This window comes from Coptis chinensis, chromosome 8, assembly GCF_015680905.1.
Source record: "Coptis chinensis isolate HL-2020 chromosome 8, ASM1568090v1, whole genome shotgun sequence".
Taxonomy (NCBI): Eukaryota; Viridiplantae; Streptophyta; class Magnoliopsida; order Ranunculales; family Ranunculaceae; genus Coptis; species Coptis chinensis.
Window position 1 is genome coordinate 7,370,378 of NC_141463.1, and position 20,279 is coordinate 7,390,656.

Genomic DNA, 20,279 nt, shown 5'->3' on the forward strand with positions numbered 1-20,279 from the left:
TAGGCATTCCTTGTTTGCACATTAACTACTTATGCCACATTACCTTACTTCCTTAACCCAAAATTAATAGCCATTCTAAATTAATTCTCGAGCCACGTGTCATTGCATTCATTGTATCTTCTCAAACAGTAGCTTAACCCACCCCTTTGTCAATCCACTCATTCAATCTAGTTTTTGCAAGTGGTCATCAATTTGTAATATTTTTCTTAAAAGGAAAAAGGAATACCTCCTTAACACGAAATCCTCCGAATGAACAAAATGATTTCGTTGCATAATAGAAAATAACAAAAATATATTGGTTATTCAAACAGACGATACTTTTCATTAAAATAGCAGGCATACAACAATAACTTCATAGAAATATAGGTTTACCGAATGCCTATTTGTGTCATCGATTCTCCCCATTTACAAAGCCATGCTATATTACAAAGCAAATCCGGCATTTGCATGCCACCTAATGAAAACCTTAGAAAGTACCACTTTCTGACCAAACAACTTTTTCAGGGTACTGCTTACCACTACAACAAGTTGCAAAAGAATACAAAGAACCGAACTTATGAAAATACAGATTGAGTAGAGCACTAAAACTATTCGAAGAACCAAACATGGGTGCATGAAAGCATGTATGAAACCCCCACCTTCACCTTTAAATTTGAGATAAGAAGTCGCGACATCACGAGCATCAACTACAAGTAGAAGAAAGCTCTTGTATTCCAATGGTCCTTGAAACTTTTGACTGCGTTAGAAGCCAATAGAAGAAAGCTCTTGTAATCCAACGGTCCTTAAATTTTTTTGACTGCGTTAGTAGCCAATTTACCATCTCCCGCCTAAAACAAATATACTTGGATGATGCTTCTGTGCCAGAATTAGTTACCATCACCTCAACTACCACTCGTTCTCATCTGCAAACGGAATGTGCTATATTTTATGTATTCAACTACCAGGCCATGGTCATCTTCTTGTTTCTTAAATGTCCAAGAAAGAAATGTCTGGAAAAGAGGAAATCAACTAAGGAAGTCAATGCACCTTTTCTTTAAAACCAACTTCAACACCTAGTAATTTACATAAATATTTTTTCAAAAACAAACAAAGACATAAGACATTCATACATTCAAGAATCCAAGGATGATCTTCGTTTATGTAACTTGGACTCCTCGTTACAACAACTTCCACAAAGTGAACTTCCATTCTCTATGGAAAGCACCCCATAGCAAAGTCTCATTCGCGATTTATAACTCCTTGACAATATTTTTTGTACTATAGACAACACTGAGACACCCCCTAGTGCTCAATAAAGAGTAGTATTTCTCTAGAAAACATTCATCCTAAGACTCATATAACCATGTAACATGCTACAGTTGTCGCGCAATGTCTCACGCACCTTTTCTTCACCAAATGAAGAAGGTAGCATACCCCAACTCAAACACCAACCACGACATAATCATACCATATAGTGCATTCTATACACGACAAAACATTTTAAATGTGTTAAGTTTTATTATAAGTTCAATATGATAATGAATCATTAGTAATGTGTTGAGTTTAATATGGTTACCTAAATCAACCAAGTAGTTTCCGAAGATAAATATTTCTGGAACTAAGTCTCCCTAAACCACCAGAGGAGATGAAACAAAGACGCAAGTACATGTACTAAGGAATCATATTCTACCCCGGCCATAAACTTCTTCTAAATACGACCATGCCATATAGTGACCATACTATATATCCTCAATTTCGTCTTAGTAAATTCATGACAAACGCAAGACAAAAGCTTCGACTATATACTTGTATTTCCACTTTAACCATAAACAAAATTAAAACACACACACACACACACAATATTCACATAAAGCCTTTGCAAAAGTCATAAGCGCGGTTTCGTGTTCCACCTTACAAGTTCCGTTTCCCTGCCATCATATCCATAATAGCATTTGAACTTGCTCCCTCCACATCTTTTGGAAATGCAAATCAGCTCTGGGAATCCAATCAAATATCTTCTTGAATTTATTATTCCACTATCATAACCCTGCCATGCTCCACATTGGCAAAATATTGTGATAGCAAAATCTAGCTTCAAGGCATATTGACAAACCCACAATGCATGAGGAAGAAAAAGTCCCTATCAAATAAATCTTGGTATGAGGGTATGCCACGTGATGATCCATACAACGATTGTTCAGAGGGTTCAAAACAAGGTTCTTGACACGTGGAAACTAATGAATTATTATACATGACTAAGAACATATCAAAATTTCTGGCAGCGCTTATTAGGGCAGGAATCGGGTCGGGTTCGGGTCAGATATGGCTATATCCGAATCCGAATAGTTTCGCAATATCCGAACTCCAACCCCAACTCGAATAAAACCAAAATTTAATATTCGAACCTGACCGACCCGATAGGTTAACACTAAAAATTCAAAAAAAACCCCAAAAATTATATCCGAACCTGAACCCGACACGAATAAATAAATGGATATGAAAATGCACCCGAACCCGATGTATTCGGTAATCTCGGGTCGGGTCGGATTCGGGTCTACCAGACCCGATTCCCTGCCCTAGCGCTTATCTTGTCTATATGGCCTTTGAAAGATACCAAAAATGATTTGATATATAATTAAGTTTGAGAAGACTGACCATATGATTGATAGAATTGATTGTTATAGAATGTGTAGCCTCTACCATAAGGGCTAAAGCTAGTGTCAACTGAACCCACCATGAGAACAATTATTATGTGGCGTCAAGGATCATTCACCCTTACCATAACAACAAAACAGTTAACCAAATCTCAACATTAGATGTCAAAAAAGGAAACTAAACAAATCGAAAAGAACACCGACGTCGTGTTAGCATATTGACCAAGTTTCTTTCATGCCCAACGTCTTGTTGTTCTCTCAGTCAGGTTCTCACTATCATATTGCCTAAATTGAACCTAATAGTGCAACAGTGAACCATAGTACTTTTGGGAGCTCTAGTAGATAAGCTTGTAGGCCATGTGTAGCCTAATTTGGGAGCTATAGTAGATAAGCTTGTAGTCTAGATATGGTGTTCCTATATGGTGTGTCAGTGTGTGTGCTTTGCAGTTTATGATGCTTCTGTAATTACAATAGTGCAAATTACAATTGGAGAATTATCGTGTAATTACGTTTGGTATTTTGATAGTGCAAATGCTTGTTAAAAGGGAAAAGGAAAAGAAAAATAATAAATAAATAATAATAATAAAAAGGACAAAACTAAAATTTCAACTCAAGTGGCAAAGCAACCTAAGATATAAATGGCATAGTACGACATGAAAACTAAAGTGGCCTAGTCACCAATCTATTAAGGGATAGAAAAGAATCTAACCTGGTTTAGAAGGAAGTCTTGTGCGAAGTTCCCGTCAACTTGTACTTGACAATCAACCAATTCTACTGCTTCTTCCCATTTCATTCAATCCCAACATTGTAGATAGACACTACAAAAATACATCAAAAGTTAAGGATGGTTTTAGAAATAAAATAGTATGAAAAATTGAGTACGCCGGAAAAAAATAATTATAATAACAAAATGAAGACAGAAACATCATTAAAAAAACAAATGCAAAAGTTATACCTTCTGGGGATGGCTACAACAAGAAGCTTTGTGCAAAGTGTTGGAGAGAGATCGAGATTGCCGAGTCGGGGTTTTATACTGCTAGAGTTGAGAGAGCCAATTTCTACCCATAGAGAGTTGGGGTTTTAATTGCATGTATTAAACTCTTAATTAGTAACGGAAGGAAACAATCACTGGTGCTCTAACTCTCTTTAATAAGTATGGGGGAGGGAGTAACGGTTGTGCTAATGGTGTCTTCAATAATCCGATTAATTTTTCGGTGAAGGAAAATGAAATTGGCCGAGGTAATACCGGGTGGATTCAATGAGTCGTGGGTTATTTAGGAAATAGATGAAAAAAAGGAAAAGTTTAACCACAAAACTTATGCCCCCACGGCCCCACGCAATAAGCTGGGTTATTGATTGAGCTATTCAGGCCCTAAGCCCATGTCAAACTCACATTAATGTAAGTATGTAACACAATAATTAGACTAACGTATTTGAATAATACATTAAAATATCTATTATACTATGAATATACCATTAAGTAATAGCATGAATATTGATATATACATTAAATCCTTAATTAGAATATTGACGGGTTATACCATTGCTTTATTATTTATTAATTTGATATATTTAGTATGGAATAGCCATAAATGTGCATTAAATCAACGATTAAAGCTCCAAAGAGATCCACACGAATCCCCATGCACACCTAATTCAGATCCCCACGATTCCGATCACTCTTTGTCTACCTATTTTGTTTTATTATAATAAATTTGTATTCTGTCTCTATAAATACAATACAGGCCTGTTTCATAGTGGCGGAAAATGACAAGAATACAGGGTCTTCTGTTCATAATGGCGGAAAATGACATCAATATAATAACAAAATCATCAGAGACATAATACACAAAAGAAAAGGGTGTTTACTGTGTTACTTATAATGCTGATCTTTAGGTGACCGAGAGAAAACCCAGAATCCTATTATCAGTTTTGCACAAGCATGTAACTTAGACAGTGTGAATCTTTTTTGCACCAATTGCTATACTAGAAAGTAGATTTAAAATGGTTTCAAACAGTCACTGACATAATCCACGACATTTGGTAACATACATATCACTATTTGGGTTTAGTTCAATCTTAAAATCCATACCTGAATCTCAAACACCAAATAAAGCAATCAGAATTTGGCAAGAAACAACTTTATAAACATTTCATTAAACAGTATGCATTAACATTTCAGAATTATTTGGTACAATTCAACAAATACTTCAGGCATCATTATTTAAGTTCACGATTCTCCATAAACATGCACATGAAGATAAGATCAGTCTGCGCACTAGAAAGCTTCAAGCAGCACACTCCAGTTACAATTAGCTGAATGTTAAGTTGTGACGCAGTGCAGGTATATAAGCTCCAGAACTTGATTCCATATAACTCTATGAGCCACTTACTGAATACTTCAATGGAAGGGGCTAAAAGCCAAAAAATACCACAACCAGATTAGCAACAGCATTAGGGACAAATGGACACAAACGACGTAGTAGTGACCATATTTTGAAGGAAAGAAAAACATATCTTACTATAATATATTATCATCAATTTGAATCAATCGAATAACAGTATAACGTACTATGCCTTCTTAGATATCGGTCATTGGCAAACGGTAAGTTGGGATTGCAAGTAGATGATTAGTTCGCGGCAACGTTACGCCAAATGTCTCGCTCATATCTAAATCCTCAGCTGACATTCCATCTGGAAGCTCGAAATTGAAACAATGTACCATTTGAGCAAGTACCAATTGAACAACGGTAATTCCTAGCTGCATACCTGGGCATTTACGACGTCCTGATCCAAATGGTAGAAATTGAAAATCACGTCCTTGGTGATCTATTTTAGTACCAATGAACCTTTCGGGATAGAATTCTTCAGCATTGCTGGACCATACCTTGGGATCTTTTCCAATGGCCCAAGTATTTATAAGCACTCTAGACTTCTTTGGCATGAAATATCCGTTAATTGTAATGTCTTCAATGGACTCACGAGGGAGAAGAAATGGAGTCACTGGGTGGATCCTCATGCTTTCCTTAATAACGATATTCAAGTAGTCCAATTTCGTCATGTCCGCTTCCTCGACCATTCGATCCATGCCAACGACGTTTTTCAATTCTTCTTGGACAAGTTTCATGACACGGGGATGTTTTAAGAGTTCCGAAAGGGCCCATTCAGTAACACTTGTCGATGTATCTAATGCTGCAGCAAGCATGTCCAACAGTATCGCTTTGATAGTGTCACGATCTAGATGTTGTTCACTTGTATCGTTGGTTTCCATCAACGATAACAACACGTCGATGAAGTCCCTGTGCTCCCCTTGTATACTTTTTGCGTCTTGTACATGTTCATCAATAATCCTCTCGAAGAATCCGTCTATTACCTTGCTAAGGGCCTTCGATTTGCGTCCTATACCCTGGAGGTAATAGAATTTACTTATTAACTTTCTGCTAAAAAAAGAATAAGTTAATAAATGTGCCATAGAAAATAGAAATTATTTAGTGGTGAATGGGGCAAATACCTCCTTGGACGTGACTCTGTTTTTAAATCTATTCTTGATACATGGGTATGGCTATGATGGATGTGGTGTTTTTTTTTTAAGTGAGTTATGCAACTTTAAGACGCGCTTTGACATGACCAAATCTAGTAGATGATACTAATACGTAAATTAAAGGGTTAACCAATATTATTCTTCGACTAGATGAGCCAATTAGGATTTCTCCCCACTAGATGGCAACACAAAATAACACGTCAATCCAAATTGATTCTTTTTTTGTGTGTACTTAAAGAGAAAACCCTAATTTTCTCATCTAGTAAGGTGGAAATCCTAATTGGCTCATCTAGTAGGAGAGTAATGCTAGTTAACCCTAAATTAAACACAACTAGCAAGCTTCTTTACCTGAAGATCGAGTGCTGCCATGTATGGGATAAGGTCAGCTAGATTAAAAGTTCCACACAATACCGTAGCTTCGTCAATAATTGGTTTGAAATTAAACTTGTCATCCTTTGCCCCAAATATCATTATGAATGTCATGTCTTCCACTAGCGATCCAATTTTAGCGGTAAGATTAATCACTGAATGTGACTCAGCAGCAATTTTTATCGATTTAATAAAATTGTGCACCTCCTCTCTTCTCATGGATTGGAATGATTCGATCTTTGAGTTACTAAGTAGCTCTAAAGTGCACAGCTTACGCACATTGCGCCAATTCGGCCCATAAGCTGCAAATAGCATACTCTGCCGTCCGCGAGATAAGCACTTCGAAGCTTGGATATCAGGTCGACTAGCGAAATTTAAGTCGTGAGTCTTGAGGAGCAACTCTGCCCATTCAGGAGATGAGACAACAATGGCAGGGACCAGACCTAGCCGAATGTGCATTATTGGACCATATTTCTGGGACAGTTTCTGTAGATCACGGTGAGGAAGGTCACCCAACATGTGAAGATGACCAAGTAGAGGGAACCCCCATGGTCCTGGGGGCAGACTCATTGAGCCCTTAATACATTTTTTGGTCCTCAGTAAGGCAATGAGATAGGAAAGAGACCAAAAGACAAAAAGGAATGCAAAGAAAAGAAGAGCAACGCTTAAAACCATCGTGAACCAGTAGCAAAGATCATTCCAGATTGGTTGCTTTCTTTCTTTCACTTCTGAACTTTTGAGTATGATAAAGAAGGAAGTGATATGTGTTTTTTCATTGGTAATGTTACTATATTTATGTCTTCGACTGAGCCTGTCAACCTGATAACTGTACTCCCATTTCCTTCCCATATTCAATGGGATTGGTCTATCTTCACAACTACTTCCTACAATATTAACTAATTTAATAAATGCTTTAGGTAGATCACTACTGAAATATTAACTAACAGTCAAATATATGTTAAAAACCCAACTACTTTTTTAACTAACCTTTCTATGATGGTGCAAGAAAAAAACACTTGTACCTTTAAGGTCTAAACATATAATTCAGTAAAAGTGAGTGTCCGGACAGACATAGCAGGTCTTGTTTCGAACATTCAACACAATTTGTACTTTTTTTTTTTTTTTTTTTTTTTTTACGATCGAAAACTAAACAAGTTACAACTTATTGTTAGGGTTTATACCAATACCAATCGATTCCTCCACTACACAGATAATTTGTATTTGAATACAATTTAACTCTAGACAAATTCTAAATATTAACTACAACCTATGCTAACATGCCCAACTTCACTAGAAACTTGACTCTTTGTCACCCGCTCAAGTCCCCTCATGGCCAAAAAAAAAAAAAACATGCCCAACTTTCTAAACAGCTATTAACATCAGATAATAATGTAAAACAGAATTAAACGCATACCATAATACAAAGATATACCGTGGTTCAACCAATGGTATATATATCTACAATAGCTAGTCATTTAAAAAGTGGGAAGGAAGATTACAATCATTCCTTGCAGTCTCTCACTTTACTAGATCACTCTTATCTCTTTATATGGTTGTCTATCTGTAAAGATTATCTCTCAATCTTGATAGCTTTCAAGATTGTGTTTTCTCTAACTTTTGTGCTGTCTCTCGTGTGTTTGGTTTTGCCAAAAAACCCAAACATATAATGCAAAACTCTCGGTTCCACAAAAATAGAATCTTGCCAAAATAGGCATGCATGGGCGCGCTTCGAATCAGCTATTGAGTGAGGGGTGCGCGCTTTGCCTTGGACAATGTCTAGGAGCTTGAGCGCAGAATGCGCTCCAAAATGGCTTGTGGAGAGCGTGGGGCGCGTTCTGTCTTCTCCATACAAGCTAAAACTGAATTTCTCTCCTCTCCTCATGTGAGGGATAACTCCAACAATCTCCCCCTCCCGAACAGTGAGGGGGGATACCTCCATGCAATTTCCAAATCAATAGGAGGAGTATGCTACCATTCCGGCGGTAGCACATCAAACATCAAACATCAAACTTACTTTTCGGTAAGACTTTGGTCATCATATTCGACCCGTTCTTGTCGGTATGGATATTCTCGATACACAAATGCTTGTCTTCGAGTACTTCTCTAATCCAATGATAACGCACGTGTATGTGCTTGGATCTAGAATGAAAACACAGATTCTTGCTCAAATGGATGGCACTCTGACTGCCACATAGAACTACAAACTGTTTCTGTTTTAGCCCTAGTTCGTCGAAGAACCTCTTCATCCATAGCAACTTTTTGCAACACTTAGTGGCTGCAATATACTCGGCTTCTGTAGTGGAGAAGGCAACACACTTTTATAACTTTGATTTCCAAGAAATTGCTCCCCCTGCAAAAGTAACCAGATAACCGGAAATGGACTTCATCGAGTCAACATCACCTGCCATGTCTGCATCAGTGTAACCTTCAAGTAACGGGTTACTTCCACCAAAGCACAAACACGATTTGGAAGTGCCTTTGAGATATCTCAATATCCACTTAACACTTTCCTAATGCTCCTTCCCCGGATTTGACAGAAAACAGCTTACAACGCCCATGGCGAAAGCTATATCCGGTCTTGTACACACCATTCATACATCAAGTTTTCCCATCGGATGCATAAGGAATCTTTTCCATCCGACCGCCATGCTCACCCTTTACACACATCTCTTTGGTCATATGAATCCCACCACCGGACAACTTCATCGGGCTTTGCTTAATCCATGTTGAATCTTTTCAATACCTTCTCAATGTAGCTTTCTTAAGAAAGCTACAACTTCCCACTCTTTCTGTCACGAGTGATCCGCATCCCAAGTATCTGCTTTGCTTGACCCAAATCCTTTATCTCAAAGGACTTACTCAAGTCTTTCTTCAGTTTGGATATCTTGTTGATGTTTGGGCCAACTATCAACATATCATCCACATACAGTAATAACACTATGAAATCCCTATATAGAAATCTCTGAACAAACACACAATGAGCAGAAGCAGACTTCTTGTATCCTTTCTTCGCCATAAAGGAATCAAACTTTATGTACCATTGTCTCGGTGCCTGCTTCAACCCATACAAGTTCTTTGTCAGTTTGCATGCTAGGTGCTCCTTGCCTTTGACCTCAAACTCCTCTGGCTGGTCCATGTAGACATCTTCTTCAAGGTTTCTATGAAGAAAAGCTATCTTAACATCTAGCTGCTCAACCTCTAGGTTCATACTTGCGGTCATACCCAATACCACCCGAATAGAAGTCATCTTCACTACAGGAGAGAAAATCTCATCAAAGTCAATCCCTTTTCTTTGACTGAATCCCTTCACAACAAGGCGAGCTTTGTGCATTGGGTGAGGATTGTTCTCCTCATGCATGACTTTGTATATCCACTTATTCTTGGGAATTTTTTGTCCTTGTGGTTTCTCAACTAACTTATAAGTGTGAATCTTATGCAAAAAATCCATCTCGTCATGCATGACCTTCAACCACTTCTCTTTGTATGTACCTTCAAGTGCCTCTTGATAGTACATAGGTTCTCCACCATCCGATAGTAACACGTATGTATGTGGTGGATACCTGGTTTAAACTAGTCTCTCTCAGTTTGACCTCCTTGCCCAATCTGCTGGTGCCTCAGGAGGATGCACTTCTGCTTTCTCTGGTGGTGGTTCATGCATGTCATTTGCATCTTCTATACCAATAGGTTCTATCCCATAATGAGCAATAGGATTCTCAGCATGAGCTTCAAGCCCATGGTTCTCTGCATTCTCAATGCCTTCTACACGTTCCACAGTAGGAACTTCTGGTTCTGAATCAACAAGATCATTGGTGAAAGTCTGTAGCTTCTCACCCTCCTCAAAGTCTGCTATGGTTTGGTCTTCCAGGAACACAACTTCTTGACTTCGGATTACCTTCTTGTTAATCGGATCATAGAGTTTGTAACCAAACTTTTCATCTCCATAACCCAGAAAAATGCACTGCTTGGCTTTGTCATCAAACTTGGATCTCTCATCTTTCGGAATATGCACAAATGCTCTGCACCCAAATACCCTCAAGTATCCATAATCAACATCTCTGCCTGACCATACTCTCTCTGGATAGTCACTATTCAGAGGCTTTGACGGCAATAGGTTAATCACATGCACGCATGTACGCATTACTTTTACCCAGTAGGTTCTAGGTAGCTTAGAGTGAGACATCATACATCTCATCCTCTCTACAATGGTACGGTTCATTCTTTCTGTTATTCCATTCTGTTGCGGTGTCTTGGGAACGGTCTGCTCATGACGAATCCCATGACTCTAGCAATACTCTTCAAACGGCCCAATGTACTCACCCCCATTATCTGAGCGAATACACTTCAACAACTTCCCAGTTTCTCTTTCCACCATGCTGTGGAATTTCTCAAACACGCCAAGTACTTCATCCTTGGTCTTAAGACTATAGGCCCATATCTTTCTTGACGCATCATCAATGAAGGTCACGAAGTATGAAGCTCTCCCATGGGACTTCACTTTTATAGGACCACATAAGTCTGTGTGCACTAGTTCAAGGACATTGTCCTTTCTGTGAAACGGGAGTCTTTGGAAAGACACCCTGTGTTGCTTTCCTACCAAACAGTGAGTACATGTATTTAAATGTGTACCTTTGATGTCTGGCAAGGCCTTTCGCTTAGCAAAAACTTCCATCCCTTTTATGCCCATATGACACAGTCTCTTGTGCCACGGTTCGGAGGAAGCTTCTTCTTCCGCACAGATTCACTTCTCGCTTTTACGCTTAGCCCTGTGTTTTTGTAAAGAGAGCAAGTTTTTTTTTTTCTCGGCTGCTATAATGGAACCTCTCGCCGGTTCCATACTTCGCTACCAAACGAAGTTTACAAAGCCATCGCCATCTAATTTCCCCAAATTAAATTAGCTTAGCCGTATGTCATGGACATGTCTTACATCCTTGAGTGCCAAGATGTAGCCGACATTGGTTTCTACATGAACATCTCCAATGCCTATAATCTTCAAGATGCCACTGTTACCCATCTTCACTTCACCATATTCACCATAGTTGTAGGTAGTGAAGAATTCCCTGTGCGGTGTGACGTGATAGGATGCTCCTATATCTATCACCCACTCTGTATCCTGACATGAGGTACTAAGACATCACACACCACAATCTGACATAATTCCCACTAGGTCGTTGACTAGTGCTGTAGTATCTCTGCCTGTGTTTCTGTTCATTTGTACCATGTCTTCATGTACACAGTTATTCTTCTCATCTCTCTTTAGTGTTCTGCACTCATATATGAAGTGGCCCTTGATGGAACAATAGTAACATTGCTTCTCTGCCTTAGGAGTTCTAGCTTCACCCCTAGATTTACTTTAGTCATCACCTCTAGAACGAGATGGTTTTTTGTATCTACCTCTCCCCTGTTTCTCTGTGATAAGGATCTATGAGCGAGAGGAGCTGTCTTTTGGACTCTTTCTAGTCTCGTCATTCAACAAAGACGCGGTAGCTATCTCCATTGTAATGATTCCATCCTTGGCTGCTCTGTGTAGAGAGACTGCTAATGTCTCCCAACTTTCGGGTAGAGAGCCTAATAGAAACAAAGCCTTAACTTCGTCTACCAAATTAATCTTCATCAAATGCATCTGATTGATGATATTCTGTACTTCGTTAAGATGCTCAGACATTGAAGAACCTTCTTGGTACTTCATGTCGGCAAACTTCTTAACGACCAGCACTTTGTTTTCGCCCGACTTCCTCTCATAAAGGTCTTCGAGTTTCTTCCACAAGACAAAAGTTGTAGTCTCTTGGGATACATGGTGAAAGACACTATCGTCAATCCACTGTCGAATGTACCCAATTGCTTTTCTGTCAAGCTTGTTGCACTCAGTCGCAGCAACCGCTTCCGGTTTTTGTCTTCCATTCTCAATGGGTTGTGCCAAGTCCTTGCAATAAAGCAAGTCTTCCATCTTGGCTTTCCAAATGGTGTAGTTCTTCCTATTCAGACTCGTCATGCGAGTGTTCATGGAATGGTCTATTTCTATAAGTTATTTAAACTCAAATCTTCTCTCAAAATTTTTGTCAAACACCTTCCGACCAAGATTTGGATAACACCCTAGGCTAATCTAACTAAGGCTCTGATACCATGTATTATGGGTTTATACCAATATCAATCGATTCCCCCACTACACAGATAACTTATATTTGAACACAATTCAACTCTAGACAAATTCTAAATATCAACTACAACCTATGCTAACATGCCCAACTCTCATGATAAACTATTATGCAAAGTCTACTATATGGCCAGGAATTAAGTGGGCTTTGCCTGAAGTTTCTTCTAGGGCTCAGTGGATTTTGGGCTCAGGTGAGAATGTAGATCTATGGAGAGACTGCTGGATTGGGGAGCAATCAATTCAACAGAGGCTACAATTACAACCAGAGGTTCTCAAGGGATGTAAAGCTAAGGTTAGCAGTATTATCTCTGATGGTGCATGGTCTATCCCTCGAGCTCTTCAAGTCATTCTTATGATTGCAGGGTTTAACTTAAATCAGCTGCCTATTATCAATGGGGCAGACCATGCGATTTGGAAGCCTGACCAACAAGGTCAATTTTCGGTTCAATCTGCATTTGAGACAATTAGAAGGAGAGCACCAGGCTCTTGGTGGTGCAACCAAAGATCTCGGGTACTGCTTGGAAGTTATTGAGGAACTGTGCTGCCACTGATAAGTCTCTCCAAAAAAGAGGTGTTAAACTAGTTTCCATATGCTACATGGGATGTAATGCGGCTGATACACTCCAACATATTTTGTGGGATTGTACAGAGGCAAAGAAGCTATGGGAATGGGCCGGATTTCAGTTTGGATGTAACGACAATTTTACAAATTTTTCTGAGGCACTTAGGCTACATAGAAGAAGTTTCTCTTAAGCTAAGGCCAGGGTGTCGACGATATTAGCGTGCATGGTCATCAACCGAGAAGTAGAAATCGATGCATCTTTGAAGGGGAACAAAATGAGTCTATGTCAAAGAAAAGCACAATCGGACTAATATCCAATTCTCTTACTTGCCTTGCTACAGTCGATGAAAAGAGGGGGTAGTAAGTCTCATATCTTGAAGAATTGGGGTTTGCAAGACAAGCTAGGGGAGGGCACCTAGGATTAAGGATTGCAAATGGTACCCACCTGGAGGGTGATATCATAAAAGTTAATGTCGATGGGGCTTCTTGTGGTAATCCCGCCCCTTCGTGCTATGGTGTGTGCTTTAGAAATTATGAATGTGTGTTCCTAGCGTGTCTTTGCAGGAATATGGGTCATCGCATCTAATTTCATAGCTGAATGTTTAGCAATTCTAGAGGCGAAGTATGCTATTAAGAGAAATCGAGGAAGGTATGGGTGGAGTCGACTTCGACATCCGCGGTTAATGCTTTTGAACTTCAAGTGTACCTTGGTGTATGAAGCGAGATGGCAGAGAGATGCATAAATCTTTTAGACTACATCGCAAATTGACTCGGTTTGAAGAGAAGCCAATTTCACAGCCAGATCAATTGGCAAAGTACTCGGTCGGTTTGCAAGACAACGATCAAGTTGTTTTTATTATAAAACCCCATGGATAACCAAATGGGAGGTTCCGAACATGTTTATTATAGGTTTTGTTAAGTTCTTATAGTGCTACTGTGTGAGTAGACTGTAAGTAAGTCCTCATGTACTCTCCTCCTCCTCCCCCCCCACAACCACCTTTATCAATACAAATTTTTGCTTACTGAGAAAAAAAAAAAAAATGCCCAACTCTCTAAACAACTATTAACAACAGATAATAATGTAAAACAGAATTAAACGCATACCACAACACAAAGATATACCTTGGTTCGGCCAATGTTGCCTACTTCCACAAGAGCTAGTCCTTTATAAAGTGGGAAGGAAGATTACAATCACTCATTGCAGTCTCTCACCTTACTAGATCACTCTTATTTCTTTACAGGGTTGTCTATCTGTAAATGTTATCTCTCAATCTTGATAGCTTTCAAGATTGGGTTTTCTCTAACTTTTGTGCTGCCTCTTGTGTGTTTGGTTTTGCCAAAAAACCCAAACATATAATGCAAAACTCGCGGTTCCGCAAAAATAGAATCCTACCAAAATAGGCAGGGCGCGGGGTGTGCTCGGAATTGTGCTATCAAGGGCGCGGGGTGCGCTCTTGCCTTGGACGATGTCCAGGAGCTTGAACGCAGGGTGCGTTTCAGAATGGCTTGTGGAGGGTGCGGGGCGGGCTCTGTCTTCTACACACAAGCTGAAACTGAATTTCTCTCCTCTCCTAATGTGAGGGATAACTCCAACACTTATCATGTACTAGCAAATGCATATGAGTAGATATAATGGTGATGGAGAATTTCAAAATACAACAAAGTGAACAAACTACAACAACTCAACATAATGCAGCAATACACACACCCTCCCTTTACCAAAAAGCAGCAAAAATGAAGTGTACTAACTCCTAAACAGCTTTGTGCCTTTTCTCTTAAAACAAATAAACGATAAGTTGGGATTGCAAAGAAGATGGTTAGCTCTTGGCAATGTGAGACCAAATTTCACTCATGTCTACATCATTTGGTGCCAATCCATCCCGAAGTTCTAAGTTGAAGCAATGAACCAATTGAGTGTTGGGTTGTTGTTGAACCGCCGAAGCTTTGCTCCCGTCCGCTCACCACTCTCTCGCTCAACCTCGATGAAGAGGACAGACCGCTGGTCCAGTCCACATATGCCCAAGCTCGTGCAACCGCTACTGATGTCTGAAGAAGAAGGCGACTCGGCCACCTAAGGACTTTCAAGCCATGCTCGATGAAGAGGGCCACCCACCTATATATAAGCCAAGCTCCGCTCGAATGCGCCCAAGCCCATTTTACTTCCCTTTGTCTATGTACACCTATATAAAGGAAATAGATTAGGTTTTGAAGAACAACTTTGAGAGATTCATTTCTAGGGCATTGTGGGAGCCTCATTGAGCTGTGGTTTGAGCGAGGCCTCTTCTTATTGATTCTTGATCTCTTGTAAACTCTCCAATCTTTGTTATAAAGGAAACTTCGGCTATCAGGTGTGGATGTAGGTAATATTTACCAACCACCTAAATCTTTGTGTCTCTTTGCATATTTACTTCCATTATTATTGTTGCTATGAAGCGGTGATGATAAGTTAGTGGTTTTGCTTTGTTGAGGTTGTTGTGATAACTACCAAAGTTTGGGTGGGTGATTTCTTTGGTGTGAGCTCCAAGTTGAAATCATTTGGGATAGAAAGTAACTAGATTGAGGTGTGACTTTCTAGTGAAATCTCCCAACAAGTGGTATCGAGCACGGTTTTGAATCATTGAACAAGGTGTGTGAGGAAAGTTTCCACCTTTAGCATTTGAGGCTAGGTGTTTGAAGAAATTCCTCCGGTAGAGTCTCCACCGTTGTGTTGGTTCAAGTGGAAGTCATGACGACCGAAAAGGAAAGCTATTAAGATAGAGAAGTTTGACGAACAAACTTCGCTATTGAAGATGCAAATTGAGGATGTTCTCTATCAAAAGGATTTGATGGAAACATTGATATGTGAGAAGCCCATGAGATTCCGCAAGATAAATGGGATTTGCAAGATAGAAAGGCCTTGGCCACAATCCGATTGAGTCTTTCGGTCGGTAGCCTTCAATATTAAGACCGAGAAGACGGGCGGTCTCTCATGGAGGCACTTACTACGATGTATGAACAACCCTCGGCCGCAAAACAAAGTCTATTTGATCACCAAGCTATTTAGTATGAAAATGTTGAGGGGACCTCCTTCATGATCACCTAAATGAATTCAACCAAACTAAGGACCAATTGAGTCTGGGTGGTTGAGATTACATTTAGTGATGAGGTGCTAGCTTTGGCGATATTGACAATTGCCTCCAAGTTGGAATGCGACTATGGCGGCTATTAGTGGCTCGCATGGGAATGACCAAGTCAAGTTTGAGCACGCTTGTTAGTATGGTACTAACCGAGGAAATCCGGAGACAGATTGTCCGTCATCGCCTGATCAACTTCGTGGTCGGCATTGAAAATCGAAAGTAGGGAAGAAAGTCAAACAGAGTCGAGGGTAAGAAGAAGTGGAGGGGAGATCGAAATCTCAAGCCTCCCAATTGCAAAGCGTTGAACACAAACCCTCGGAGACACGAGTGAAGTGGTGTGCTATAATTGTGGTAGGCCCGGCCACTATAGCCCCAATTGCCCTAAGCACCAAGAAACAACAACAACATTAATAAGAACATGAAAAAGAATCAAGAAGCTAATGTTGTTGGTGATGGTAGATGACGCTTTGATATGTTCGATGGAGCACGCTAAGGAGTCTTTTGGGTACTTGATTCCGCCAAGATCTTTCCATGCTACCTCACATCGAGTTCCTTGAGAACTACAAATCGGGGTGACCTTGAACGGTCTTTCTGATGACCAACCTTGTGACATTGTCGGCAAGCGGTGATGTGCATATCAAGATGAATGGCTCGCCATGGTTATTGAGGGACGCCGACATGTTCCGGATTCGAGGGAAGAATTTGATTTCGTGGGGCAATCGCAAGTGAAGGATTTGTTACGCCTTTGCCGGATACTTGGAAGGTCTCGGGCGGTTCATTGATTGTTGCAAATGGTAAGAAAGATGGTACTCTCTACATGACCGCACATGGTTGTGGAGTCGATTGCCGCGGGCTTATGGCAAAGAGGATCCGAATGTTTGGCACCGCAGACTTGGTCACACGAGTGAGAAAGGAATGAAAATCCTTCACTCTTCCTCGGTAAACTCCCAAAGTTACAAACCGAAAATTGACTTCGGGAGAACTGCGGTATTTGAAAGCGTAGTTCGGTGAGTTTTCGCAGAAATGGGTCGACCGAAAGCTAGAAGGCTTGAGTTGATACATACGATGTCCGGGGCCGCCTAATGTCTCTTCACTCATGGAAAGTCATATTTTGTGACTTTCATCGATGACCATACTAGGAAGGTGTGGGTCTATTTCTTGAGACACAAGTCGGCATTTTGAAGTGTTCAAGACTTGGAAGCGCCATGGTCGAGAATGAGACAAGCTTGAAAGTAAAGAAGTCGAGATCCGGCAACGCGGAGAGTATGAGGATTCGTGTTTTAAGAAGATCGGTCGACAATGGCATCAAGATGGAAAAGATTTTGCCAGTGGATACCCCGCCAGAATGGGTTGCAGAGCGGATGAATAGAACATCGACAGAGAGAGCTAGGTGTATGCGACATTAGCAGCTTGCCCAAGCAGCCTCGGGCGTAAAGTGTTAGCACGTGCCAGCCTTACCCGATCAATAGAGGACCATCGCCTTTGGATTTTAAGATTCCGTGAGGAAGTGTGGAGTGGGAAGGATGTGAACCTTTCCCATTTGAAGGTGTTTGGTTGTGTCCTATGTCCACATTAGTGACCAAGCTAGAAGCAAGCTTGATGCTAAGTCACTAAAGTGCACCTTCATCGGCTATGGCGGTGATGATTTTGGGTATCGCTTTTGGGATGATCAAAATCGAAAATCATTCGTAGTAGAGATGTCAGGTTTAATGAGAAGGTGATGTACAAGGACGTAGATGAAGCACAAACCAAGGAATCGGGTACGCAGAAATGCAAGCACGTAGTATGTTGAGTCGGAAGACTTTGATGTAAGTCGTGGTATAGTGGGAGCCCCACAAATGAGGATGACAAGAGTAGTGACTCGAGAATAATGAGGATACTACACCACCGAAGTCCATCTCCACCTCGCGGCCCCAAGGAAGACATCCAGCCACATGTACCGAAGTTCGAGATATCCGCCCCACCTATGTGAATTACTTGCTACTTTCATCGATGGTGGCGAGCCCCAATGCTATGATGAAGCATTGAGGTGAGTGATGCAAGCAAGTGGAGCTTGCTATGCAAGATGAGATGAAGTCCCTCATCTCTTGGCACGGGAGTTAGCCAAACTACCCACGGGCAAGAAGGCTCTACGAACAAATGGGTGTTTAGAGTCAAAGAGAACATGATGGTTCCTGAGAGATATAAGGCAAGGCTAGTAGTCAAGGGTTTTCAGCAGAAAAGCGTGCATTGACTTCACGAGATATTCTCTCCAAAGGGTGAAACCGAATACTATTCGGTCAAGTGTTGAGTATTGTTGCAGCCGAAGATTTATATCTTGAGCAGCTTGATGTTAAACCGCCTTCCTCCATGGTGACCTAGTTGAGGAAATTTATATGCAAAGAACCGGAGGGTTTCATCAAGAAGCGGTAAAGAGAATATGGTATGTAGGGCTCGAAAGAGCTTGTATGGTTTGAAACAAGCCCCTAGGCAAAGGGTACAGAAGTTTGATAACTTCATGCAAGGAAATGGCTACTATAAGTAAACGTCATTGTTGCTACTTCAAGAGGTTCGACTCCGGCCTACATCATCCCGTTGTTATATGTTGATGATATGTTAGTAGCGAAGTTCGATATGTCGAAAATCGGGAGATTGAAAGAGAAGTTAGCAAGTGAGTTCTCTATGAAGGATCCGGGTGCAAAAAAACGATTCTAGGGACGAGGATCGAAGAGATAAAGGCGTAAAGGTATTCGAGTTGTCTCAGTCGAGTATATCGAGAAGGTATCAAGAGGTTCAAGATGGGTAGTCGCGAAACCAGCTTTACACACCTTTGGCGCTTCACTTCAAGTTGTCCAAGGAACACTCTCCCAAGACTGTTGAGGAAAGAAACTTCATGGCCAAGGTACCATACCGCCATTGGAAGTCTTATGTATGCCATGGTTTGCACACGTCCCGATATAGCCCAAGCCAGGAGTTGTCGCAGATTTATGTCTAATCCCGCAAGCAACATCGGGAAGCCGCGAAGTGGATATCGAGATATCCGGAGAGGTACTACGAGAAATGCCTATGTTATGGAAGGGGTGTCAGGAACCCGCAAGGTATGTGGATGCCGATTTTGCAGAGAAGTAGATCGCAGAAGAAGCACTACCGGTTATGTCTTTACAAAGAAAGTGCTACCGCAGCCGAAGTTGGATTTCGCCATTCTAAGATTGTTGCTTTGTCTACCACGTATGCGCAGTATGTGGGTCAAGCTACTGCAGGCAAGCAAAGAGATGATCCGTTACGGGATTGATGGAAGAGCTTGGGATGAAGCAAGAGAGAAGTGGTTACACAAAGCTGATACCGAGTGCTATACATCTTGCCAAGAATTCCGCTTTCATTCTAGGACCAAGCACATTGTCTCCCGTGATCATTTTACCCGATCTCGCTGAGGATGAGGTCTTGCACTTGAGAAGATCCAAGGAGTGAGAATCCGGATATGTCAACCAAGGCCGCGGCTCATCGAGAAGTTGAAGTTGTGTTCATCCGGTGGGTCTTCTTGCTTGGAAGACCATGATGGATGAGCCGAAAGTGTTTCTTTAGTATATCGATTTGATCGAAAGTGGTTACAATCGAGATGCGATGTGCATGAAGAATCTCGGTTCCAAGCGGGAGATTGTTGGTTGTTGAACCGCCGAAGCTTTGCTCCGTCCGCTCACCACTGCTCAACCTCGATGAAGAGGCGCCACCGGCCGGGTCCGTCATGGAAGGCCGCAAATAACCGCTACGATGTCCGAAGAAGAAGGCAAGGCCACCTAAGGCCACCGGACTCAAGCCATGCTCGATGAAGAGGGCGCCACACCTATCATGGCGCCAGCCAAGCTCCAAATTGCGCCCAAGCCCATTTTACTTCCCCTTTGTCTATGTACACCTATATAAAGGAAATAGA

At 40.9% G+C, this 20,279-nt stretch overlaps 1 protein-coding gene and 1 long non-coding RNA gene across 4 annotated transcripts; both read right to left on the minus strand.

Moving 5' to 3' along the window:
• Positions 1 to 295: 295 nt before the first annotated feature.
• On the minus strand, positions 296 to 3,959 carry LOC147479645 (uncharacterized). The gene is made up of 2 exons (XR_015206792.1): positions 3,589 to 3,959; positions 296 to 3,451 (listed from the first exon to the last, which is right to left on the minus strand). It is a non-coding gene; the product is annotated as an uncharacterized LOC147479645 (long non-coding RNA).
• A 799-nt stretch (positions 3,960 to 4,758) lies between these two features.
• On the minus strand, positions 4,759 to 7,316 carry LOC147479646 (cytochrome P450 CYP736A12-like). Of its 3 annotated transcripts, none has more exons than XR_015206215.1 (3): positions 6,523 to 7,316; positions 5,156 to 6,039; positions 4,759 to 5,047 (listed from the first exon to the last, which is right to left on the minus strand). XR_015206215.1 is itself a non-coding variant. In XM_086580724.1 (3 exons), the coding sequence occupies exons 1-2, from the start codon at positions 7,216 to 7,218 to the stop codon at positions 5,215 to 5,217; spliced, it is 1,521 nt and encodes a 506-aa protein (XP_086436850.1). In that variant the 5' UTR covers positions 7,219 to 7,316; the 3' UTR covers positions 4,759 to 5,047; positions 5,206 to 5,214. The 3 variants fall into 3 exon arrangements, 2 of the variants coding, with proteins under 2 accessions (XP_086436850.1, XP_086436849.1); XM_086580724.1 differs by having other exon boundaries at positions 5,206 to 6,039; XM_086580723.1 differs by having other exon boundaries at positions 4,759 to 6,039.
• Between the last annotated feature and the right edge of the window lie 12,963 nt (positions 7,317 to 20,279).